Raw genomic sequence first — 27,268 nt, forward strand, 5'->3', positions numbered from 1 at the left:
ACATGGATTATTTGACAAAAAACAAATAAATTAAATATATAATAGAAATTCACAAAAACAGATTAAATTAGAAAAATTTAATCAATTTATAAAGCCTTAAAATATTATGTGAATGTTTACAATTTTATAAAATTATACAAAATTATAATCCTGGCTCTATAAATATGGCAGTAATATTTCATGAAATATTTCATTATTTTCTATTAACAATCAATAAAAAATAACGAATAAATGAATTTTCCAAATTACACGCATATATTGTATCTAAAAAAAAGATAGAAAAAAAAAAATTCTTTTTTTAAAATATATTTTTAAAAAAGCTCCATGCTTTTTGTTTTGTCGCGTTTCGTTTAAGTAATTATATTAATCTTTTTTAATAAGATTATGAGCATAAGTAATTAAATCAAAGTAGCATCTTGTACTATTTTTTGTTTTTTTTTTTTTAATTAATAATGGCCATATGTCATCTACTATCAATGTTTGACAGCCATACTATTTGTATTTTTAATACAATATGGGCTATTTGCTATCTAAGTGATCCTCCATTGTAAGAATACAAATGTTGTCACCGATTTTTCAAATAATAACTTAATCGTAATAAAATAAAACTTGTCATTAAGAACCAACTTGCAGGAATCGACGCCAATACATAATATCTTTCATCTGGAACATTGAAAAAATAATTATGTTATAATCTTTTTATATTAGTAATGCGTTTTAATTTAACTTTTACATAATTTCATACATATACGTTCATAAGTTTCATACATATATTTATATACATATATTATAAACGAAAAATAGTCAAGAATATCTATCATATAAGATAAATCAATAAAAAATATTATCTAAAATAATTTATTATCTATCTTTTTTATTAAAAAATATGTTTTAAATGAATTATGTTGCATTTTATGTTTTATTTTACTCATATTTTACTTTTTATATTTTACATAAATTTTACTTTTTTATATTTTATTTTTTCGAGATATCAAGATTATTAATTTCTCAATATATTTCTTTCTGTATTACTGATAAAAAAAGAAATTCAACGATTGATATAATATGATGATTGAATTGATTCTAAATTTTTTTGTCATATGTTCAAAAATTTCTTTGCGTTTTTCAAAATAATGATGAACTATTCTTAATTATTAATTTATCCAACGCAATTTCTCGATAATTTAATATGCTATTATATCTTATATCTTTTGAAATATTTGATACATTTTTATAAACAGTAATTTTTAATGTCAGAGAAGAAATGCTGCAAATTTAAATCCGCCAAATATGATTACCAATTATTAGATATCACATTTTATAATGAACGAAATCTCATGAAATAAATGAAACTTTATCTAATAATAATTGTAATATATTTTTCAAAAATCTCATATTTTTTTTAAGATTCTATTGTAAGAATCAATTATACGATCGTGCCACATTTGATTTTATAACATGTTTTATATGTTGTGCTTTATATTTTTTATTTGAAGATTTATTACAAGATAATAGATTTTATTACATAGATTTGTCTCTCATTAAGCTTTGATTTTGAAAGAAATATCGAGAAATATTAGACAAACTCAATTCAAACATATTTCATTAATCATTATTATTTTATTATTGTTGTTATTATTATATACTATTTTGAAAAATGCAAAGAAAAAAAATACTGATAAATTTTAAATAGATACTATGACGCAATATATTAAAACTAACAATTACGCTCAACATTTTTTCAAGTTTGAGATTCAAGTCTAACCAAAGTCAATCAAAAATCATATGATAAATCATTATAATCATATATTTTTTCATTGATTATAATGAAAAATCAATTGAAAAAGATACATTAATTTTAAAAAAATTCATTTTGAAAAATACAAAATTTAAAATTATATTTATTTATAATTTATATTAATAAATTTTTTAGAATATAACATAATTCATTTAAAACAATTTTCAACTAATAGATAATGTGTTATTTTAGATAAAAAATTTTTTATTGACTTATCTTATATATATAAATGAAAATATTAATTAATTAAAGAAAAATATTAATAAATCATTAAAAAAAAAAATAAAATATTATTTAATATTAATACTATATTAATATTAAATACTATATTATTATCATTATATTTCATAAAATAGATATCTTCAAAATAAGATATCAAAATAAGATATCTTCAAAATATCAATTGTAAATTAAAAACAAACACAAAAATTGATATGAAAAAAATATTAGTTATCATTTATTTCAAACAATGTGATTTCTTGACTAATTCAATAATAAACAACTTTGAAAGCAAACATTTTTAAAATCTTATCTTTCTTTTTCTTCCAATTTCTAATATTATATATATTTTTTTTTTTGAATATTCTTATAAATTTCTAATTCTTATAAATTTTTTACTATAAATTTAATTTTTTATAGTGAATTCTATATAGTGAGTCTTTTATTTTATCAATTTTATTATTAATAGTTCTTCATTTATTTTTTCTATTTTGCATGATTTCAATATATTTCTTTTAGATATATATATATATATGATAAAAAATAAATTTTATTACACATATATATATATATGACATTACAACATATTAGAATATATGCTATTAGCATGACTGTTTCAATTTTATCACATATTATACATAATACATTTGTCTTTTTAATTATTAACAAAATTAAATGTCAAAAATGAAGAAATTGATAATTTTATGTATATTTTTTAATATACATATATATAAAATTATATAAATACTATATATAGCATATAAATAATAAAAAATACTATATATAGCACTATTATTATTATTATATAGCATATAAATAATAAAAAAATTGATTCAGCAAATGGCAGATGCATAATGTGAATAATACTATTATCAGATCAGTTTATATATATAATCAAAATAAATTAATTTATATATATAATATAAATTATATATATATATATATATATATATATATATATATAATTATATATTTTAAGAATTAGATGAAAATGCAAAAATGCGTGTACGCTACTTTCAATTATTATCAATTCAAATGAAATAATTGAATCAGTCAAAAAACTGTATTATTTGAATTATTAAAGCTTATTTATATAAATTATAAGCAATTGAAATTTTCATTAGAAAAAATAAAATGAAAATAGAGTGAAACTGCTTCTGTTTTCATTATACTACCATCGCATTTAGTTCTCATTTCGTTTTATCTAACGAGAACTTAAATTTCTAACTTCATAAGCCTAAATCAACATTTTTTTTATATCAATTTTTGTGTTTGTTTTGACTTCTAAAATCCAAGATTACAAATATATTAATATTCTGTATAAACAAGATCTAATAGAAATCAGAAATTTGTTTTACTATCTCATATAAAGAAAAGGAGAGGAAGAAGAGGAAAAAGAAGAGAATCTATTGTTCTAGTACATAATGTACTAGATATATTTACAATAAACACATGCAAGTAGAGAATAAATATTCAATATGAAATAAATCAGTAAATTTCCAATAATAATTAAAAAATATAAATATGCTTGAAATTTTAAATTTTAATTGCTTAATATTTTTAAATTTACCTGTCATTTGATCAGATTTCTTTACTGCTGCCCAACCTAAACTTCTTTCAACTGCCATTTTCCACTTTTTATATCTGGCATCTCTTTCTACAACAATAATATCTTATAGAAATAATATAATATTTATAGAAATAGTTTAAATTATTTTTAAATTTGGAAATTTTCTACCTTCTGGTGTTGTTGTTGGCAAAAATGTATCAGTCGATACTGTTTCTATTTCTTCACCTTCTAATTCCCAAATATCTACACCTTCTGCATGACCTGCTGCCATTGCCGCGCCTAAAGCTGTAATATCTGGCATTGTGGACCTAACTGTTAATATGCACGAATATTATTATTTTATATTTTCCCTCTAATAATATTTAATAAATTGTACTTACATACTGGTGTACCACAAAGATCTGCTTGCAACTGCATAAGAAGATTATTTGTTGACATTTTTCCATCTGTATTTAACTTGGTCAATGGAAAACCACAATCTTTATACATAGCTTCTAAAATATCTCTAGTTTGGAAACAGACAGCTTCTAATGATGCTCTTATTATATGCTGTTTTGTTGTAAATGCAGTAAGTCCACAAATAATTCTATGAAACATTTTCAATCAAACAATATATGCATCTTATAAGAATGGAAAAAAAATTTATAAAGTATTTACCCTCTTGCATCTTTTCTCCAATATGGAGCATATAATCCTGTAAAAGCTGGCACAAAATATACGTCGCCAGTACTAAAAACACTTTGTGCCAAATGTTCACTTTCATGTACATCCTTTATGAGTTTCATATTATCTCGTAACCATTTAATAGCTGCACCTGCTACTGCAATTGAACCTTCTAATGCATAAACAGCTGAACTTTTTGGGCCTAATTGATAAGCTACCGTTGTAACTAATCCATGAGAAGAATATACTCGCTAAAAATTATAACAATTTATAATTGCTAATCAAATATTCAAATAAAAAACAAAAAATCACAATATTTTCTTATTACATACTGTTGTTCCCGTATTACAGAGTAAAAAACATCCACTTCTATATGTGTTTTTTGCTTGTCCTTTCTTTAAACAATTTTGTCCAACTAAAGCTGATTGCTGATTCCCTAAAATCTAGAAATATAAAGAATATTATATCTGATATATATATTGATATTTTAATTTTTTAATCTTTATTTTAAAAAAGCAACTTACACCAGATATAGTGATACCCTTTAATGGACCGATTGCAATTTTTCCATAAATTTCAGCACTGCTTCTAATTTCTGGCAACATTTGCATAGGAATATCAAAATATCTGCACAACGTGGGATCCCATGAAAGAGTTTCTATGTTCATTAACATGGTCCTTGACGCGTTTGTTACGTCAGTAATATACAATCCACCGTCTTTGCCACCCGTTAAATTCTGTAACCATTTTTCAATGAATTCTCTGGATCATGAATGTTCATCATCTATGTTTCCTTTTGCTGTAAGGTATAATAATTGTTTGCATATTCTAGATAAGTTCTACGTTCAAACACATCGTACTCACATACCCAAACGATCCAAGTGTCCATCGTACCCACTTTACATCGCCTGTCTCGCATTGCTTTTCTAACAGTGGGCACATTATCTTTCATCCAACGTATTTTTAATGCTGAAAAATATGGACTCACTGGCAAACCGCATAAAGGTTTGATATGATTCTTACTTTGATCCGGAAATTTAGCTATTATTTGATCAACAATCGAATTCGTTCTAATATCGGACCATACTAAAATAATAAAAGTTATTAATGAACGTTGCAATTATAACTTATATTTAGCCAATTTAATTATTATTGGAACATACCTATTGCATTGTATAATGGTTCACCAGTCATTGCATCCCATGCTACAGTAGTTTCTCTTTGATTCGTAATACCAATTGTTACTATTTCGTCCATTTTTAAACCTAACACATCTAATTTCCGTATAACATCTTTGATGCAAGCCTTTACCGCAAAAAGAATTTCTTTGGGATCTTGTTCCATCCATCCTTCTTGCGGACTTATTTGTTCTATGTCGATTTGATGAGATGCCACTTCAGCTACATGCTTCGCATTGAATACCTGTAATATAATTTAGTTTTATATTTGTCATTTGTTATTTTGGAAAAATATGCATTCAATCAAGTTATTAAGTTATTAATATTGAGAATATAATATTATTTTATCTTAAAATCGATTTATATAGATAATTATTCACTCAACTACAACAATGTCTCACCACAAAACGAACAGTTCGCGTGCCAACATCAATTACTCCAATAAGAGGACCTGGTTTTTTTACTGAACTTGGCATTGTATCTGAAATGTAGATGTAAAATTTAGTTTATTAATTTAAGAATATAAACCTGACAAATATAATTTTATAAATTTAAATGTGAGAAAAAAGAAAGTGCGGGCAACATTAGTAAAAGGACTGTATAACCCTATTGAAATAATATGACTGACCAACGAAATGAATTTAATAATTCTATCGTATTCACGTTCCATAAGAAGCACGATACGTTTTATTATCACGTTTTATTATGTTTTTCGATAACCCATGCTTAGGTTGAAGTGATAATATGTATTAGTAAGATTAGAGATGAACCAAACACGTGGTTTGCGCAAGAATTTTTTGTAAAATTTATTGTATTAAATATGACGATTAATGTTTTATTATATTTGTAAGATATTTTATTATCCTTATACGAAGATGTAATTATTTTTTTATTAATTTATTTCGTTAATCTTATCTATTGCATCATATTTTTTGTTTTTTTAAAAATATTGTTAGCAAACTGCAATTTATATGCACTTTCGATGTATCTAAATTTTCCAGTTTTAATTACTCTTCTTAAATATCATTCATCAATTAAAACAATGTTTTTTTATTTAGTAAAATAAAATTTTTATCGTTAATTTTAGTTTTATTGATAGAACTTTTCTAATAAAAATCTTTTTCTTTATTAACTTGAGACAAAATTTATATAAAATTTATTAAACAATCAAAATTTTTTACTTACATATTAATATGAATTTACTGAGAAATCACATAAATAATATGCAATTACAATATTAACAATATTAACTAACATTAACAATAATTTTAATATCACAGCATAAATATCACGAAACATTTATTATTAAAAAAACAATTATTTTATCTACAATTCGAATATTGAAAATATATTCTTTAATTTAAAAAACAAAAATCTTTCAATCAATTTTATTAATTATCAATCATATCATAAAATTTTTTCTTGATAAAAATTTATTACTTTTGATGTCACTAAAATTCTTTACATTTAGAAGAAGTTTCTTTAGAAGAAAGGAATTTAACAAGGATTTCAATTCTTATTGCGTCATATGAAAGAAGTGGGAATAATCACGTGGTATCGTTGTGATTTTTTTTATCAAAATATGCGAACATTCAAAACAAAAGAAACATCCATAAACATTCATAAATTCATTGCAGCTAAATCATTCTGTATTTTGCATTTTATAAACTTCAAGTATTAAGTCCGGAATATTCTGCAGCTTTCACAAGAATAGATTTAAATATATAATATGAAAATAATATGAAACTTTATTTCAAAGATAATTTCCATTTTGTTTGATAATCTTTTATCTCTCAGATAATTACAAAATTTTTCTTTCATAAAAGTTCTTTAATTATTTACAAAAAAGTTGTCGAGTTAACTACTGATTGCCTCCAAAGAATTGAATTCTACGTTTTTAAAAGAATTTTATAAGGATGAAAAAAGTAATAATTTGACGTTATAAAAATATAAAGAATAGACTAAAATATTCATAATCTGATTCTGCGAATGTTCATCGAAATATGTAGTTATAATATTGCGAAAATATTGTTTCTTGTTCTCTACTTAAATTATTCAATATAAAATCGAATATGCTGAATAGAATTGAATATAGATAGATATATTTTTAGAACAAAAAACTGCTCCTTTTTATTAGTTCAGAGTTTTTGCTTTCTCATTTACTATAAATGAAATTCAAACTAATATTCATGAAATTGTGAGAAACTGCAGGATTTTCTGAATAATTTAATAAATACACATTTATGAAAGATATCTTGATATGTATAGATATACATAAATAATATTAATTATTAACGCATACATATATATGTATATGCATACCTACATTTATATGATAAATAAAACATAAAACATACCTACTATTATATGATATCGATATTATTTATATACAACATCTAATTTTATTAAAATATCATTCATCAATTAAAACAATGTTTTTTTATTTAGTAGAATAAAATTTTTAAAATTTATAAAATTTTAAAAATATTTTAAAATATATATATTTCTATATATTCTTTCGCATATGAATTATTATTTCTTCAATTATCTTAGAATCTTGTCTTCTTTCAAAATTTTTTATATTTTTTTATAAATATATATACATACATAAATATATATACAAATTTGTTCTATAAACATTAATTACATAATATTTTTTTGAATTTAAAAAATCAATTTTTTATGAAGTGTTTGTACATATTTGTTTTGCGTTAAAAATCTAAATGCTCAAATTTAAAAAAATATAATATATTTTAATATATATATAATAAAATATATAAATTTTAATATCATATTTTTTAATATTGATTAGCATTGATAAATATTTAAATTTTTTGTTTGCTAAAAAATAATATGTATTTAGTTGTTACATGTTATTTTCGGTATTCATGCGATCTTACAAATAATTTATTTGATTATATTTATCATAATAATTCGATAAATCTCTACATGCAATTGGAGAATGATTGTTTTATATATTGTTTGGTAATGACATTAACAAAATACGAGGTCATCAATCTCGTGATCTTTCACGCGATATATTGTTATATATATAGTGTTTCATATATGATGCCAACACTCGTTTCGATTGCAAAACTTAACATATCTATTTGAATATTCATACAATCTTATCTTTTGCGAAAATGAACATTATGCTTAAAAAACTTCCGGTATTTCCAAATTTAATTCATATTAAATAAAAATAATAGCATTTTATAATTGAGTAATTTCATTTTAAATTTAAATAAGACTAATTTTAAAAAAAAAATATGATTGCCCATTCTAAATTAATATATCTAAGATGCAAAAATTATACACGATATAAACGGGATAATTATACATCACACGATATTAATATAGATATATGTATCGTCAATTATCCCATATTCTTTTTTACTTTTAATTAAATTACTAATGTAAAATTATTATACATATTAATATATAATTATTATGCAATTAATAATACATAAATATCTTTTTTAACTAACAAAAAACTCTTCAATATATTTAAATTCTTTATTTTATACATTACAAAGAAATTTTTTTTTTTTAATTCTTATATTTCAATAAATATCAGTTAAGTCGCAGTTTATCTCAGCGATAAAATATTTCTGATAAAAACATTCGAAAATAAATATTTCAATTTAAAATATAAATGGCAAGAAAAATAAATAATTTATTAATAATTTGATAATTAAATAAATTTAGAAAAAAAATATCGATTGTATGATTTTAAGGAAATTTATTAAAAATATATCGAATTTGTAATTTAATAATAATTATAATAAATTTTAATAAATTTATCTTTTTTTTACTTTTTTTTGAAATGCAAAATAATTAAACGGTTTTTTTATATAAAAATATAATTAAAAACAAATTGATTCAACTGACCTTTCTCTTTAAATGAATAGTACTTGAAGATACTTGTTTTGCGACCGGTTTGAGTGCGCTCCAGCTCCGGAAAACTGGATTCATCAAACATTCCATCTTCGTCTTTCTCAGTTTCTTCCTTCACCTCTGGATCCCCATTCTTTGCAACTGCTTCCGCCTTCTCTTCTTCCATCATCATCGATTAATAATCCAATAACAGCGACACACGCGCTAATTCCCACGAAACAGGAACACACCGTAACTTACTATGTCCAGAAAAACAAGTGCCGTCAGTGTCGAATTATATTTAAATACAAACTTCTAACTACAAAAAAAATTACACCAACGAAGAGCAATTAGAGTCATACTGGATTTATTAGCATATATCGGATACACTTTGTTCAAGAGAAATGCGTTAGAATCACCGATATTTTTTTCACCTGTTTATCTTTTGCTTTCCTTACCTCCCGCTTCGTCTCACTTCAAACCGATTACGTATCATTCGACGTTTCGTTTCTGTTCGTCTCTTAAGAATCGTGTGTCGTCCACGCGTTGTAATCATAGCCAACAGCGATTCTAAAATTAACCGTCTATCATTCGATTGCAATTTCACGCTACTATTCCAAATTATCCGTCCTTACTCGCATTTACGTGGATCTTCAGTTATCACTGATATAGAAATCAATTCATTGTTATTTATGCGATGAAAACATAAATATGAATTTTATTCATTTTGTTGCCGGATATACTGACATAATTTCATATAACGAAAAAAAAAGATCAGACATAATTGAACTTAAGAAATCAAATTTCTTAAGAACTTAAGAAACAAGTTATACAATTTTATTTTTTTGAATAAATATAGAAACATTAAATAAAAAATTTAGTAATTATCTAGAAAAAGAGACTCCTTACTAATTTCAATGATTTTGGAATATATTATAGAGAATAACATTTTAAATAATTTTTTCCTATACATAATTGTTTCTTAATTTTCCAGATATTTGCAAAAATAATTATTAAATACTGAATATTACATTTCATTTATGTGCACAACACATACATCTATATAGCATGCAACTGCCATTTATTAACTATTCGCATACATTACATCAACTATTCGTATACAAATACATTATGGCAGCTAGTATTTAAAAAGAAAATATATATATATACATATATATAGATGATTTAATATCACCATACTTAATATCTACTAATAGAAACTATAGCGAACTTAAGCATTCCATGGATCTTGCGGAATATAATAAAATATAATAAAACAATTGTTGAATTAATAAAACTAATAATAAAAAAATATGAAATTATAATTATAATAGCAAAATCAGATTCATATTTAATATTGTAATATCGATTGTTATGATTTCGATTATTATATATATATTTTTATTTTCTGCAGATTTGAAGGATCCGTTAAATTCCTAAGTTCAACGTTGTGTGGCTTTAACATGATTTAAATCCATCAAAATTCATACGCTTTTTCAGTAATTCAATCGTTATAAATAGAATATTAATATATTGTACATCTTGGAAGAATAAATTTTTAAAGACAATATAAACAAATAAATACAACATAATAATAATAATAATAAAGACAACAAAATAAATACAAAAATATATAAAAATTGGGAATCAGTTGAAGAAAAAGTTATTTATTAAGTTATAAGTAATTTAAGTTCGTATTGGATGAATCGAAATAAGAGCAGAATACAATAACAATATAGTAAAGACAGAGTGATCTCATTCTCTTTTCTCTCGCTTTGTTTAATTCAATTAATGTAATAGCTTAATAAATAAACCTTAACCTATATTTTTGTATAATTAACTTTTGTGTTTGTTTTGGTTTCTAGAATTATCCCAAAAGATGATGCATGAGTATATATATGTATCATAAAAGAAACGTTAAAAAAAATAAGTTAAAAAAATCTCATATCTATAAAAAAATAGATTTTCGATAGTAATCCATAGATAGTAATCCATAGATTTCAAAAGTAATCCATACATAACATAAAAATTGATTATCAATTTTTAATTAATCACATATACACTGTTATATATACTGTTACAAATGCATATGTATAAAATTCAATAGAATAGTAATTTTTTTTTAAATATCTCGAAAAATAAAATTGAGCGACAATTATATGTATAAAAAAAATTTATTAAAAATCTTATTTTTTATAACATATTTTTTATAACATATTTCAGAATCATTGAAATCCGCGAGTTCTCTTTTCTAAATAATTATTAAAAATTTTATTCTTATGATTAATATTTGATTTGTAATTATATTTGCATTTCATAATAATTTAATTATGGATATATAAAGTATGATTACAAATACATTATAAGATATATTGAAAAATAAATTTTGTGAACATTAAAATCTTATTTTTTTATGACTGAACAGAAGTTTATATAAAAATTTCTTATCAAAGAAATATTAAAAATTAAAAATATATAAAATTTAACATTTAGAAAGTAGTTTAGAATTTTTTAAAAATGCAATGAAAAATTAAAAAATATAATTTAATATATATAAAATAAAAAAAAGACGACAAGACAATCAAAAGAAGACAATCAATAAAATAAAAGTTACAAAAAAGATAGTCCCAAGTTCACTTCCACAGTTAGTTTTACAAAGTAAACAAACAATTTTCGATGACGACACGGTTTAAAAGGCTGTACGTGAAGTACCGGACACATGATGTGGTCTGTTAAATGGCCGCATAATGCGCTGATTTTTACCTGGGAAGCATCAGACTATCCGATAGTACTCTTCCTGTTTCTCTCTTATATACAAACTGCATAGGTGATCGAGCACTTGCGAGAATATATTAAACGACAGTAGCCATCTAGCGGCAAAATTAAAACTAAAGCTTTTATAATTCTCCAGAAGTCGCTACATTACTTGGCGCAAAAATATAAAGAATTCTATTTGCAATACAAAATTAGCAAATTATTTCTAAAATTTATACAATGTTACAATTAAAATTAAATTGTAAAAATTATTATTCAATTCTACATCACCAATATTTATATAATATTTTTTTAAATAAATTTTATTAAAATAAGCATGAATTAACTTAAAATTAATATGAAAATATTTATTTTTAAGAAATAAAAAAATATTTTAAATTATATTATACATTAGATTTATTCGTAATTATAGTTTAATTAATTAAAATAACGTAGTGAAGTGTAAATTAAAATTCTTGTAACTTTATTTGTTTATATCATTTATTATATAAATTTATTTAATGCTTGTCTCATAGCATATTCGCAATATGAGATATATATTATTATATTATATCACTTTCCAATAAATGATTTAATTTTCTACAAAGAAAATTTAATATTAAAAATATAATATTTGCAAAAAAGAGTAAATTATATTTATTTCTTTTTTTAACCATAAAATTAATTTTTATATTAAATACATTTCATAAACTATATCATTACGTCAATTACGTCAATAATTTATATTTAATAAAAATCTCTATATATAAAATGACTATACATAAGACAAATGAAATATAGTAATATCTAGTTTTGATATATTCGTATTCAATGTGCGTCACCCACGTGCTATGGAATTATGGGAATGTTATATCACCTTGCGAATTACAATGATGAAAAAAAACACGAATTATAAATGAAACGTCTTTATTGAGTAATTTTTTTTGACTGGTAATCATATTTTTAATAAGAAAAAAAATGTTTAAGACACCATAAAATAAGAAAAACACATTAAATACTTACGAAAATGTTGCAGTTGACGGCCGGCAGATGAATACTTAACTTCTCTGTGTAGAAACAATTATAATCAGTATTTAAATGCTCGATCTTTTCGATCTGTACTTTTTCAATAAAGTATGTCTAATTCAAAAATAGTATGAAATAAAAATCAAAGAATATAATATTGGTGGCACTAGTGAAACATAGTACTTGTCATATTTTCCACTCTACTATACCATAACTTATTGTCGTCTGGTGGAGAACACAAGACTCTAGCAGCCATATGTCGAAGCTAGCGCCTTGCATGATACATATCTTATTCGATTTTAAATAAATCTTACAAATTTTTAATTTATTACCTTGTCTAATTTTTAACTTTAAATATTATTTTATATTTAAAAATAATAATAATAATAAATAATGAGATGCTGAAAATATTTTATACTTAAATATTTTTTTTTAATACTTAAATTTTTTTCAACTTAATTTATTATATAAAATATTTACATTAAAAAGAAATTTATTTAAAATAATTATAGTTATATTTTTTTTAATTTCAATTGAAATATTCAATATCAAATATCTTAAACTAGAAATTGATTATTTTTAATTTTGACTATTAATATACCTATCTGTATTGTATTAAATCGTAGATTATAGAAAATGCATGCAAAATAACCTTAAAATTAATAAATATATTTATTGTATGTTAAACTATTTGATATTACATTTATAATTTAAATATATGATGATTCCTAAGTTAAATTCGCAACAACAAAATATTCAAGATCCCGTAGAAGAGATGTTAAAAAAAACTGGTTGTATGGAATATCATTATCAAGTTCAAGTATTAATTTTATGTATTTAAGTATGAAAATATATATATGTAAATGTAATATAAATATATGTATATAAATATAAAATAATATAATATATAAATATATAAAAGTATCACTATTTTCTATTATTATTTTCTATTTATTAAATTTACAGGAGTGTATAGCAGAAACTCAAGATTGGAGGAAGTGTCAAGAGCAAGTAAAAAGATTCAAAGTATGTATGGATGAATATCAAAGAAAAAGAGAGGAATCTTATTCAAATAAATAAACATGTCAATAATGCATTATATAAAATGTATGTTTATTAATCCTATAATATATTCAAAGAATGAACAATATAAAATGGTATTAGTTGTTCGATCAGATATATTTATGGGAAAGGGGAAAACTGCTGCTCAATGTGCTCATGCAGCAGTAGAATGTTGTCATCAAATATCACTTAATACAAAATATCAACAAATGTATAAATCATGGTTATTGCAAGGCCAATCTAAAATTGTGTTAAAAATTTCTAGTGAAGAAGAATTATTATCATTAGCTAAAAATGCTCGTAAAGCTGGTTTAATTATTTCTATAATAAAAGATGCAGGCAAAACTCAATTGCAACCTGGAACAATATCTACATTAGGGATTGGACCAGGTCCAAAACAATTGATAGATAACCTTACTTTGAACTTAAAATTATTATAAAAGTTTAAGAAAATAATAATAAATTTTATAGAATGAAAAGAATTACTTGTATAATAATATATAAATATAATAATATAATAATATATAAATAATAAATTAATATTTAAATAAGGGATAAGTTAATATTATTTACATAAATTAAAAATCCATTTGAAATTTTAATTAATATTTTATTGTTTATTAAATTATTTTGCTACTTAATTTTCATAAAAGAATTTTAAACAGTTAAAAATTTTATATATTGAAAAACATATATATAGAATTAATGATATGATAATGATATTAATATATTTAGTTATTTTTAGTTACCTTTTTCATAATAATAATAATATATAATCTTGCATGCAGGTTTAAGTTGACTCAATTTTCATATTTGCCTTTTATTTTTAAAACTTTTCCATATAAGTATATAAGAATATTAAATGTTTTCAAAGCTGATTCACATACATTAATCTATAAACTTTTAGGAATACTTCAAAAATAGCATAAAGATTTGTACATTCTGTAAATATCAAAGATTCTAATTATCTTTGTAAAATAAAAATGCATTGTCATAAATAAACAATTTTTTTAAAAACATTTTATTTACATTTTTTTAAATATCTTCTTTTAAATGTGTTCTTAATGAATATATTTAAAAATCTTATAGTTTTTACTGTTGTCTATTCTAAGTTATATTTTTTATTTTATTAAAATTATTATACAAAACTTGTAATACACAATTCATAATATACTAGATAAATACTTTACTATTTTAATGATGATTTGTTACAAAATTGAGCAAAAAATTTATGAAATTGTTTATAAATAAATATTAAAGAATAAAATTATTTTCATTGTAAAATATTACTTTTTTCTTAAATATTATATCTTTGATGATTCCATCTATTTAAAAATCAAAAAAATAGTTCAAACAAAAATTTTTGAGATGATAAGAATTGTTATTAAAATATATACAAAAGATATATTTATATAATTTCATTGGTTCATATTTTACTACAGCATTTCTACTGTAATATAACACTGAAAAAATTATTAATATATATAGAATACTTTCATAAGAACTTTGTATATAATATATTGATGCACAATTTCATTTATATACATCAAAATCATATATATGTTTCTACAAATATTTTTCAATTAACATAAAAAAAATTATATTTATTAAATTTTATACTTTTTCAAAATATACATTAAAACAATTTCCATTCAGTGCAAGTGTGAACATGAATATGAATCAAGAATAAAAGATAAGATTAAAATTTTTTACAATTATATGATTATGTTTGAAAAATATTGAATTTTTTACATATAATGAATAAATAGTAATGAAAAAAATAATAATACTAAGAAAATTATAATAATATTAAATTTTTATAATTCAAGAGTATGACATGAGCAATCTAAAGTTGAAGTATATTACAATGATGGAATTGTATTCAGTTGTATTAAATAGTAAAAAATATAATATAGAATAAAATCTATGTATTCACAAATACTATTATATGTAACATAATAATTCCATCGATGTTAAATATCTAATAGTTAATCATTATGTACATAAAAATTGTACAGTAGATAATATTTATTTGTATCTACAAACTGTTACAACCCAATCATATGTTTATATTTTTTTTAATCATTCATATTTTTAAATTAAAAATTATTTAAACATACTCATATCATACTCACCCATTTTATTCCTTATTGTGTCAATTATTGACTTCCTATCACAAATGTAAATTTGATTATTAGTATATCTCTAATTACATAGTGTGCAGAATATATCAGTCTCAAGTAATACATAGCAGAGTATTATCAACCCTATAAAATTTTTATTTGGCAAACAATATATCTCAAACTTTATGTTTGATTTTTTATATATGCAAAATTTTGCCTTTGATATTTTGACATTAAGTAATTATTTTAGTAAGTTCTGGAGGTTCCACATAATTATTCAGTACATGTGGTGCTTCATTGAATTCATCAAGTTCATCTCCATTATCAGCTCCTTGTGCAAGTAAAAAATATTGTTCACTTCGTGTTGGCCAAAGTAAATGTGCCATTACACAATATGCAAAACAATCAGCAGAATATGTAATACCTATAAAAATAATGCATAGATAAGAATGAGATACTATATATATATTTTAAATTTTATGATATACTTACCTAATAAAAGTTTAAACCTCCACAGTGCGCTTACTTGAAGAGCAATAAGTGCTATAATAGGTAAATAAATAAACCAAACTAATGAAGATGCACCAAAATGAAGTAAAAAATTTAACTTCTGAGTATTATGTTCATATGTCATAGTATTTCTAAGTTCACATAAAAACCAAATCATTATTGCACTGCGAAACAGAAGTATAAACCAGCCTGGCCATGTTTGATATTCATCAATATCTTCAATAATGTCAACTTCAGTCTGAAAATATTATTTTTTTAATTAATTGAAATTATTGATAGAAAAAAAATATATAAATAAACTTACCATATTCCATACATATAATAGAATATGAACTACTCCATAACAAAGCCATATAGTAAAAACTAATGGCTTCCATGTCAATTCCATTCTAGTTACAGCCCATCCTTTAGCAAGAAGAAGAAGAAGTAACATGAATGATGTCTAAAAATATATCAAAATATATAAATCATTATTATCAAGTAAAATATACTATATAATTTATTGAATAAAGAAATGAAATTATTTATTAAAACTCACTCTTGATAGAATATCAAAAATATCTCCAGCAACTTCTAATTGTTCATATCCAACTCCATCAAGAGCAAATTTCAATACATGTATCAAAATCAAACATACTGCTACAAATTCTAATAATAAACTAGCAGTGAATAATCTTGTTACAGGATGTTTTTGTAATCTTACAGCATATAACTGTAGTGGTACCAATATAATGTAACACATAAAAAACAACAAATATAATTCTATGGTATTTTGTCTATCATATGAAAATTGGTATGTTAAACTATTTAGGCCACTAGTATTTGGATTTCCATTTACTAGCCAAATATCATATTCTAGTTCATCATGTTTATCATAATATTCCCATTGACAAGTAGATGTATTTCTATAACAAGCTACTAGACTCATATACCAAAAACGTGGTTGCCAAAAATCTTGTATGACATATGTGAATTGATATCCTTTTACAATATTCCATATGGAATCTTCATCTGGACATAGTTTATTTCTTGGACAAGGTACTCTCCTTCATGAAAATAGAAATTAAATAATTGTAAATTAAAGCTTATAAGTCCTTAAGCTTATCATTCTAATTTGTAAAATAATAATTTAATATACCTCAAAAAATCTTGTCCTTCTTCATTACAATGTACATCATAAGAACTTTGATTCAAGGTATTAAACATAAGAGTACAAGCAGTGTTTTTATCCTTTAATGTACGATTACCATAATATTCTAAAAAATGACCACGATCCAAAACTGCCAATGTAATTGGTATAGTAAAATCGCTTTTCGATGTTACATTACCAAAAATATATCCATATGAATCTTTTTGTCGATGACGATCAGTCTTTTGAAAACCGAATTTTATGAGAAAACGAAAAAATTCTTTTGTATTAAAAGTACCCGAAATATGTGTACTTTTAACATAATTGATTTGCAATAACATACACAATATGAAATAAGTCAAGAAAATTTCTCGAAGTATCAACATTATTAAGTGTAAATTGATATTTCGTTTTTCAAATTAAATGTCAAGAAGCATCAATTAAATAATTTCTAAACATTTTCTTTTTATTGAACACAGCTGTTAATAATAACTGAGTACACACTACATTCAATCAAATTTCCATATACATCACGAGACGCCACATTTTGGAAGCATCATTGTAAAGATTTCACAAACAGGCACATTCGCATATATAATACAATATTAAAAAAATATTAATATAAGATTCATTAAATATTAATGATCTGTACTTATAATTTAAACTTGGTTTTCCTATTGATTTTCCCCACCCAAAGAGACCAACCGCTACAAAACGTTTTGTCACTACTATTACCATTACCACTCAGTTCTCATAAATTTTCGCGCGCTTGCACAGAATACTTAGATAATGTATTATATATCCTGCAAATTTTTATTTACTTAAAATCTGTTTTCAAACTAAATTATATAAATGAAAAAAAAAAAAAAAAACAAATTTATTTACATTTCTTTTTCCTTTTTAAATAATTAAATAATTATCAAATATTATACAAAATATAGAATCGTAAATATATATATATATTCTATAATAAATTCTTCAAAATGTAAATTATTATAATTATTATTCAAAAGATTGTTTAAAATTTAATTCAATGTAATTTCTATATAAATGAAACATAACCTTTAACAAATAAATCACAATTTAATTATAGAAATTAATAAAAGAAATTAGATTTAATTTTAATTTTATTATTTTTTTTTTTAAATAATTAAATGTAAATTTTAAAATTTTTTAAAATTTTTTATATTTAAACAAATTATCGTATTAAATTATAAATAAAGTATAATTTTTAAAACGAACATATATTAAAAATAGTATTATATTTATTATATTAAAAACTAAATTAATTATAAAAATTTCTTAAGAATTATTATTTTATTATTTTATTATTAAATAGAAACTTAAATTTTTTTTTAAAGTTCTTAACAATTGACAAATTTTTTATGAATAAATTCTCTAAATATTAGGTAAAAGTTGTTAAAATATTAAAATTTCTTACTACTGGCGCACCCTAGGTGAACGGAATATATTATATTTTTGTATCTTTATTTCTGAATATATAAATTAATATATATGTATATATCTGCGTGAACATTTGATTAATTATATAATAATTTTTTCTTTTAATTTTAATATAATATAATAATAATTTAATAATATAAGATGTTATTATTAAAAAACAATATTACACTCATTAAAAGCTAAAAATAGAAACACAAATAAATTTTAATATTGTATTGTATATATATCACATTAAATATAAATTATTATCGTAATTTAATTTATGATAATATTAATAATATATATATACATATTTATTATTATAATAAGTAAATAATATTGCTTTAAAAGTATATTACAACAATTAATGTTAAAAAAGAACATTTAAGTAGATAAATATTTGTTCTTATATCATTTGTTTAAATATTTCGATAATTTTCTATATTTTATATAAATCTATTAAATTATTATATTATATAATATATTTATATATCTATAAATTATATTCATATATTGAATTATTCATATAAAAAAAATTCGATATTTATTATAAATAAGATATATAATTATTTTTTTATATTCATTGTAAATCTTTATATGATATTATTATGATGTATTATATATGTATATTATTATATTTTAAAACAATTGCTTTTTAATAATATTATATTTAAATTCTGAATATATAAATATTTAATGCTATTCTATATGATATAAATAGAAATTTTTTAAACACAAATATACATATTATAAATATATTATTTATATATATTTTAACAAAATTCCTTTTTTCTTTTTAATTTTATTATTTAATTAAATTTAAATTAATAATTTTTTTTCATTAGAATATATCCTAATGTTACTAAAATTAAATTTAATATTATATAATTGACATTAAATATTTTATTTTTTATTGAACAATAAGGTTATGATTTTTGTGCATTGTAAACAAACATATTGAACAAATATACTAAATCGATTTCTTTTTAATTTATTTTTTTTTTTTTAATTTATTTCAATTAATTTATCTTAATATTCTTTATCATCAATATATAATTCATACAAAATTATATAAATTTCATAATATAAATCATTGAATTATAAAATATTAAGATTGATTTCGTCATTTATTCTATAAAGAACTATGTATTCCGATAGTGCCTATTGTAAACTAAGGATTTTACAATTATTAATTGAATTTCCATAAAAAATTAGTTTCGTCAGTTCTACTAAAATTATTAACAATGATTGTTAATCAATTTGTTAGCCAATTTTGTAATAATTGAACGAGTATTATTGTTTTTTTACGAACTATTTTGATGTCATGAAGAGACTCTCATTGAAAAATCATGTTATACATGAAAGCGAATATTATTTAATGAAAAGTAAAAGCTATTGAGTAAAATTAGATACACATAACTATTTATTTATATACTTTTTATTTCTCGATTAATACATTGCTTTGAATAATCATGCTTTAATTTAATAAATTGTTCACTGCTTCACCGTTTTTAGAGAAATTCAGCGCTCAATATATTCAATAAGTTTCTCTCCATGGTCCGCGCTCCCAGATCACATGGACTGTTCATTAGGGGTTGGCACATTAGCTATTAGTACGTATCAATTGACGATTAAAGTAAGGGCATCATTGTTAGTTATCAGTATATTCCAGTGATAAGTGACCGATTTTAGAAAATTATAACATATATTCTTTGCCAGTTTACAATAGCTAAGTGATATTAACGTTATACTATAATTAGTATATGTAATACAATTATCTTCTCACACTGGCGAAGTAAAAATTATTTGCAGAAATATTTTTAATCATAAGTATGATTTTTGTGTAATAGATATCTATTATAAGATATTTCATTGTTGTCATCCTTTCTTTCATCATCTACAGTAAATAAACAGGTAATTTATGTCCTCGATTCAGAATTATTTTTTACTTCGGGGAACTCATTAGAAGTTCTAAATACTTAATATCGTTTCTATAATATTTCGTTAATTATTGTGTTTAATTATTATTAATCAAAAAATTATTATATGATTCATCTCACAGAATTACTTAAAAAGATCAAATTCCATTCTGTTATCTTTATTTTTATTGAAGATACAATACTACTCTATAATAAGGCACGATAACGGAAATTCTATTCTTATTGTTAATAGGATCAAAATACTGATATTTTAAAGATTTCCTCTACATAATCATTAACCGATTGGATATACAATTATATTATCTTATTATTGTTATTGAAACTGATGAAATTTATATTGTATATTGTTCGAAATCGGATATTCTTATCAAACGAAATCGATCGACCTATTTAATATCTATTGATTCAACTTATTCTATGATTTTTAAATTTTGTAGTAATATGACTTCAATTCATACTTGAAATTAACTAAAATTAATAAATTCTTAATTAATGAGTTTTTTTTTATTTATATTATGAAATTCAAATTTTATTTTATTTAAAAGATAGAAATTATTTATTGTTAGTATTTAAATATTTCAGAAAAAAATTATTTCTAACAATTCCAAAATGGAGGAAAAAGCTAAAACTATAATAGAAAATATGGAAAATGCCAATCCAACAAAGAAAGCAGCAAAGCCCAAATCTGCAAAATCACAACGGTCACCAGCTTCACATCCACGGACTTCTGAAATGGTAAATGCTGCTATTAAGGAATTGAAAGATCGAAAAGGATCGTCTTTCCAAGCAATTAAAAAATACATTTCTTTGACATATAAAGTTGATGGAGAGAAATTTTCACCTTTTATTAAAAGATACTTAAAGGCAGCTGTTACTTCAGGTACTGTTGTTCAAACAAAAGGTAAAGGTGCTTCTGGGTCGTTTAAACTTTCTACTAAGAGTTCCATTAAAGGTTCTGACTCAAAAAAAATTCATCAAACTATTAAAGTATCAAAATCTAAAAAAGTTAAAAAATCTGTTGAAAAGAAAACTTCGCCGTTACGAAAATCTGTATCATCAAAAAAACTAAGCTCTTCAAAAAAAGCTGAAAGTACTAAAAAATCAACAAATGTGAAAAAATCTAGAGTAAAAACAGCTCAAAAAATTGAAAAAGTTAAATCTATAAACGAATCTAAAACTATGTCAAAGAGCAAAAAGACGACTAAAGCACCAGCAGCTAAAACGAAAACTCCTAAACCCAAAAAATCGATAGCTAACAAAGCAATTAAATCAACAGCAAAGAAATAATTATTAAACAGGAATTTTAAAATTCAACTGGCCCTTTTCAGGGCCACAAATTTATATTTAATGAGGAATGACTTTAAAATAATTTAAACAATTTTATACATTATTTATTTTTGTACATAATAATAAAGAATCTAATTTAATTAAATTACCTGAGATTAATATTATTTTATTAAAAAAAAAGCGAAGTCTTTCGTAAAGTTTTCTCATAGATTATATTTTGAGAAAACTTCGTAGACTATTTAATATTAATTTTTTGACATTAAAATTTAAAACGAAATTATAATATATATATAATATATATACAAAGATGATACACAAATAAATTTTTAAATATCATAAAAGTGTTATAAATATATAACAAAAATGAATTTTTCATAAATAATTTTTAATATAATCAATAGAATCTATAGATCTTAAATAAAAATAATAAGTAATAAAAGCATTTATGTAATTTAAAACAGTATCATATAGAAACTTTTTAAATTTTAAAAATTTTAAAAATTGTAAAAACTTTTCGTTAACTACAATCTTTCATTAAAATATGTATTAAATCGCTGTATGTAATCATATGTAATTTTTTATTACAATTACCATATTAATATAAATTATAATTTATAATTTGTAATTATTAAAAATTAAAATTTATACTTTTGAAAAAATAGATTTAGATAATGTTCTATCTATCTATCTATTTTTAATATAATGATTCTATATGTATATATGTCCAGAATTCAAATTTAGATTCTTAAATCTATTAAAAATATCAATTTTAATTTTTTAATAATTCTAAGAAATTGTGCATAGTAGTTTCTTATTTAAAATTAATATGTAAATGAATTTGCAACAAATTTATTTACAAACATTATATATTATTATTTTATATATTATGATATAAAATATGAAAAAATATTTATTTAAGAATATTATAAATATTTAAGAATTATTTTAGTTAAAATTTTTTCTTAATATATATAATATATTATAAATTATTAATTTTAATTACAAAAATTTAAATTTTACTTTATTGTAATTTATTGATCATTTTGCATTTTTTAAATTTTAAAATAGTATTATATCGTATATATATAATTTTGTAAATTATCATCAATTTTACTTGTATTTTTTAAACAAGTTTGAAGAATATTTTTATTTTTATTATTACTAATTTTGTATCTTCTAAATATATCATATCAAGTATTTATTTTATGTTCAAAAAGAAAAAACATTTCAAATTTTTCTACATTGTAATATTATTATAATATAGGATGTAAAATTAATCAATAGGTATAATTATGTTTCTATTATCGAAATAAAAATATAATCATGTAAACTTAAAATCTTAAATAAAATCAGATATAATGAAATAATGAAATAAACTTATTTTATAAATTATATGTATTACAATAAAGATTTTATTATATTTATATTACAATTTCTAGTTTTCTCGTTTACTGTAAGTTGTTAAAAAAATATTTAATATTTGTATTGTTTTTTGTAAATGAAATGTTATTAATGATTAAATTATCATTGTTATACTATATGAATCATAAAAAATATAGAGAATCCTATACATACATGAATTTTTATAGTCATTTTAAATTATTTTGAAATGTATTGTCTTATTAGTTTCATAATGCTTAATTTATATTATTTTTACATTATATAATAACTTATATTAATATTATATTTTGATTGATAACTAGCCAGATGTAATCTCAAATTAACATAATTATTATAATGCAATGCATAACTATAGTAACACTCACATTTTTAAAAATTTTGGACTTTTTGAAATAATAATTCATTTATCATACTGCTCTAAGAATATAATTTTATTAAATATTTAAACTTTTCATTTGATATAAAAAATTTATATATATATAACTTAATATAACTTAAATTTCCTTTCTTAGCATCTTTCAGCTGATTTTTCGGACGAAAAAAATATTTAATCTGGATGGATTTGATAGTTATAATTCATATTAATGAAATCTTTATATAATATTTTTCAAAAAAAATTTTGATGAAAATCTGATAATATCTTTCTGTAGTGATAAAATTTTAAAATTATTATCTCTTTGAAAAAGACAGTATAGAGTACATAACAACTAACTTATTATTAAAAACCAACTTATTGCCAATTTTTTCTTTGAGAAAATGATAATAGTTGATAATAATGATAATATTAATAAGATAATATTAATAGAGTATGCTTTTAAACTAATCAAATTTATCTTATTAAATAATTTGTTTCTTTAATCAGATCTTAATGGAGAATATCTGGGAATTTAAAAACTATTAGATAGATTGAAAAACATTAATATTAAAATATTTCGTAATTAAAAAATACAATAATTTTAACGTGTAACGAAATACATGCAGTATTCCAAAAACTAATTCACAAATTATAAAATAATAAATTAATTAAAATTAATTAAAAATTAATTATTAAAATCTTTTTATATTTTAATTATATTATTTTTATATTCGTTTATTATTATATATTGCTATAATTATGCAACAATATGCAAAAAATATTTCTCATTACAATTTATATTTACTTGAAATTTTTAAGATTTTACTGAAATATATTTATCATATACTTTTAGTTTATTCAATTAATTTTTGAATAAAAATAATTTATATCAAAAATATTAATTAATCTTAAAAATATGAATGTGTTATAATTACATATCGTTAGTTATATATTAATAGTAATTTGTACACGATTAGTATAGTTATATATTATATATAAAATATATATATATATAGTATAATATAGTTATAATTATATTTATAATAAATTATATTAAATCTAATACTTATAATTTAATATATACATAGTATAAATTTCATATCTATATACATGAAGAACTTTTATTATCTATACTGTAAGAGTATATTATATAAACATTTATTTTTTTCTTTTTTATTTAAAGACATGATGTTTGAGATTTCTTTATGAATAGTAACTTATAAGGTAGAATTGTAAATATATTAATTATAAAATAATTATTTATTTAAAGAACAAAAATGTAGAGAACGAGAGATTCCTATGTATTAAATTTTTGTCGCCCTAAAAAGGGCAGGTTTGTGTGGTCATTTGCTTATTTAGAGCTAGTATATTTGGTAACGGCTTTAGTTCCTTCACTGACAGCATGCTTGGCTAACTCACCAGGAAGAAGCAAACGTACAGCAGTTTGAATTTCTCGAGAAGTAATCGTTGATCTTTTGTTATAATGTGCCAAGCGAGATGCTTCAGCCGCAATGCGTTCAAATACATCATTCACAAAACTATTCATGATGCTCATAGCTTTACTAGAAATACCAGTATCTGGATGTACTTGTTTAAGAACTTTATAAATGTAAATAGCGTAACTTTCCTTCCTTCTGCGTTTCTTTTTTTTATCAGCTTTACTGATATTTTTTTGAGCTTTACCAGCTTTTTTAACTGCTTTTCCACTAGTCTTTGGTGGCATTTTCGACAATCGTGTCTCTACTCACAGTTCTTACTCGTTCGAAACGATGATGAGAATGATGGTGCAGCCTCTAGACACCGCTTTTATTAGGTATCAGAGCACCTATAGTGCACCAATCAGAATGCAGCACGGTATAAGCACATACTTCTGCATTCTGATTAGTGCTCTCCTGCTGCCATCTGGAAATATATATTTAAAGTAAGCGCAAAATTATTTTTCAAAGAAATGCATTAATCAATTATTTGCATTATACATTAACAAATGCATAATATAATATAATTAAATAATAATATTAAATACTTAGATATTCAAATCAATTCATGTTAAAATTTACAAATTTAAAGAACTTATAAATTATTTTTTTTATAATCAAAGCATTATTCAAATGAAATATTATATAAACTCTTATTAAATAAAAATAATGTTTTTATTTTGTTTTTAATTAAATAATTAAATTATAAAACTAATCTTTTATATCATTTTATAATTTTAAATTATTTTATAAGACGAAATATTAGAAAAAAAAAAAGATGGATCCCCTATATATTTTAAATTCTTATATAATATAATAATATAGTAGTATTAAAATTTTTGAATTTTGTTTGAAACAAAAAATCTTAATAGAGATTTTATTCTTGCAACTTCATCTTAATATTAATATTTTTAAAATTAAAGCAAGTATGATTATTGATCAATTATTGTTCATAATTGTGTGTGTAAAAATAAAAAATGTTCTTTATTGCTTTTTTTATATTTGAAAATATTTAAAATCTGCTTTCGTCTAGCATAAACGAACATAAAAAAACAAACTACAGCAAAATATAGATTACTAACTATTCTATATCTCTAATAAGTTACATATATATTTCTAATTTAATTTATTGTATTGTATTTTAGTTTTATAATCTTAATAAATATTTAATTTGATTTATCTAATTGCTTCGGATAATTCGAATACTTCGATTTTATCAGTTTTTAATTTTACAATGGATTTTATAATTCTAAAAAAATGTTTTTTACATAGCCTATAAAATGGCCTATTAAATATGTTTACGTCAGTAATTTTCTTTTATTTAAAAAATCTGAAAAATTTAATTATTATAAATATTTTAAACAATTTTGATTATTGTATATTTAATTATTAATTTTGATAATTTGAAAAGTTTGAAAGAATAATTTTGAAAAGTTTCATTGAAAAGTTATAACAGTTA

The 27,268-nt window shown here is 21.4% G+C and overlaps 5 protein-coding genes across 14 annotated transcripts; 2 read left to right on the top strand and 3 right to left on the bottom strand.

Moving 5' to 3' along the window:
- Positions 1 to 130: 130 nt before the first annotated feature.
- On the bottom strand, positions 131 to 13,288 carry LOC122720812 (glycerol kinase-like). Of its 5 annotated transcripts, none has more exons than XM_043947804.1 (12): positions 13,082 to 13,288; positions 9,320 to 9,564; positions 5,830 to 5,909; positions 5,414 to 5,672; positions 5,119 to 5,336; positions 4,775 to 4,987; positions 4,583 to 4,693; positions 4,245 to 4,501; positions 3,968 to 4,173; positions 3,756 to 3,899; positions 3,588 to 3,689; positions 131 to 663 (listed from the first exon to the last, which is right to left on the bottom strand). In XM_043947804.1, the coding sequence occupies exons 2-12, from the start codon at positions 9,495 to 9,497 to the stop codon at positions 566 to 568; spliced, it is 1,866 nt and encodes a 621-aa protein (XP_043803739.1). In that variant the 5' UTR covers positions 9,498 to 9,564; positions 13,082 to 13,288; the 3' UTR covers positions 131 to 565. The 5 variants fall into 5 exon arrangements, with proteins under 5 accessions (XP_043803739.1, XP_043803738.1, XP_043803740.1 ...); XM_043947803.1 differs by lacking the exon at positions 13,082 to 13,288 and adding an exon at positions 9,763 to 9,976; XM_043947805.1 differs by lacking the exon at positions 13,082 to 13,288 and adding an exon at positions 9,646 to 9,759.
- Positions 13,289 to 13,626: 338 nt separating this feature from the next.
- On the top strand, positions 13,627 to 14,650 carry LOC122720727 (peptidyl-tRNA hydrolase 2, mitochondrial-like). 5 transcript variants are annotated; one of them, XM_043947632.1, is made up of 2 exons: positions 13,627 to 13,949; positions 14,051 to 14,650. In XM_043947632.1, the coding sequence occupies exon 2, from the start codon at positions 14,167 to 14,169 to the stop codon at positions 14,584 to 14,586; it is 420 nt and encodes a 139-aa protein (XP_043803567.1). In that variant the 5' UTR covers positions 13,627 to 13,949; positions 14,051 to 14,166; the 3' UTR covers positions 14,587 to 14,650. The 5 variants fall into 5 exon arrangements, with proteins under 5 accessions (XP_043803567.1, XP_043803568.1, XP_043803570.1 ...); XM_043947633.1 differs by having other exon boundaries at positions 13,627 to 13,913; XM_043947635.1 differs by having other exon boundaries at positions 13,627 to 13,878.
- Positions 14,651 to 16,003: 1,353 nt separating this feature from the next.
- Positions 16,004 to 18,832, bottom strand: LOC122720707 (transmembrane protein 145). 2 transcript variants are annotated; one of them, XM_043947588.1, is made up of 6 exons: positions 18,794 to 18,832; positions 17,918 to 18,711; positions 17,318 to 17,825; positions 17,084 to 17,221; positions 16,762 to 17,017; positions 16,004 to 16,693 (listed from the first exon to the last, which is right to left on the bottom strand). In XM_043947588.1, exons 2-6 carry the CDS (start codon positions 18,292 to 18,294, stop codon positions 16,503 to 16,505), a joined length of 1,470 nt encoding a protein of 489 aa, XP_043803523.1. In that variant the 5' UTR covers positions 18,295 to 18,711; positions 18,794 to 18,832; the 3' UTR covers positions 16,004 to 16,502. The 2 variants fall into 2 exon arrangements, with proteins under 2 accessions (XP_043803523.1, XP_043803522.1); XM_043947587.1 differs by having other exon boundaries at positions 17,918 to 18,803.
- Positions 18,833 to 20,988: 2,156 nt separating this feature from the next.
- On the top strand, positions 20,989 to 22,848 carry LOC122720725 (histone H1.2-like). The gene is made up of 2 exons (XM_043947628.1): positions 20,989 to 21,265; positions 21,874 to 22,848. Exon 2 carries the CDS (start codon positions 21,901 to 21,903, stop codon positions 22,576 to 22,578), a length of 678 nt encoding a protein of 225 aa, XP_043803563.1. The 5' UTR covers positions 20,989 to 21,265; positions 21,874 to 21,900; the 3' UTR covers positions 22,579 to 22,848.
- A 2,558-nt stretch (positions 22,849 to 25,406) lies between these two features.
- Positions 25,407 to 26,063, bottom strand: LOC122720675 (histone H2B). Its single transcript, XM_043947503.1, has one exon. The coding sequence runs from the start codon at positions 26,055 to 26,057 to the stop codon at positions 25,686 to 25,688; it is 372 nt and encodes a 123-aa protein (XP_043803438.1). The 5' UTR covers positions 26,058 to 26,063; the 3' UTR covers positions 25,407 to 25,685.
- Positions 26,064 to 27,268: the final 1,205 nt, after the last annotated feature.

Source organism: Apis laboriosa, unplaced genomic scaffold (genome assembly GCF_014066325.1).
Source record: "Apis laboriosa isolate Shangri-la unplaced genomic scaffold, ASM1406632v1 scaffold1321_cov151, whole genome shotgun sequence".
NCBI lineage: Eukaryota > Metazoa > Arthropoda > Insecta > Hymenoptera > Apidae > Apis > Apis laboriosa.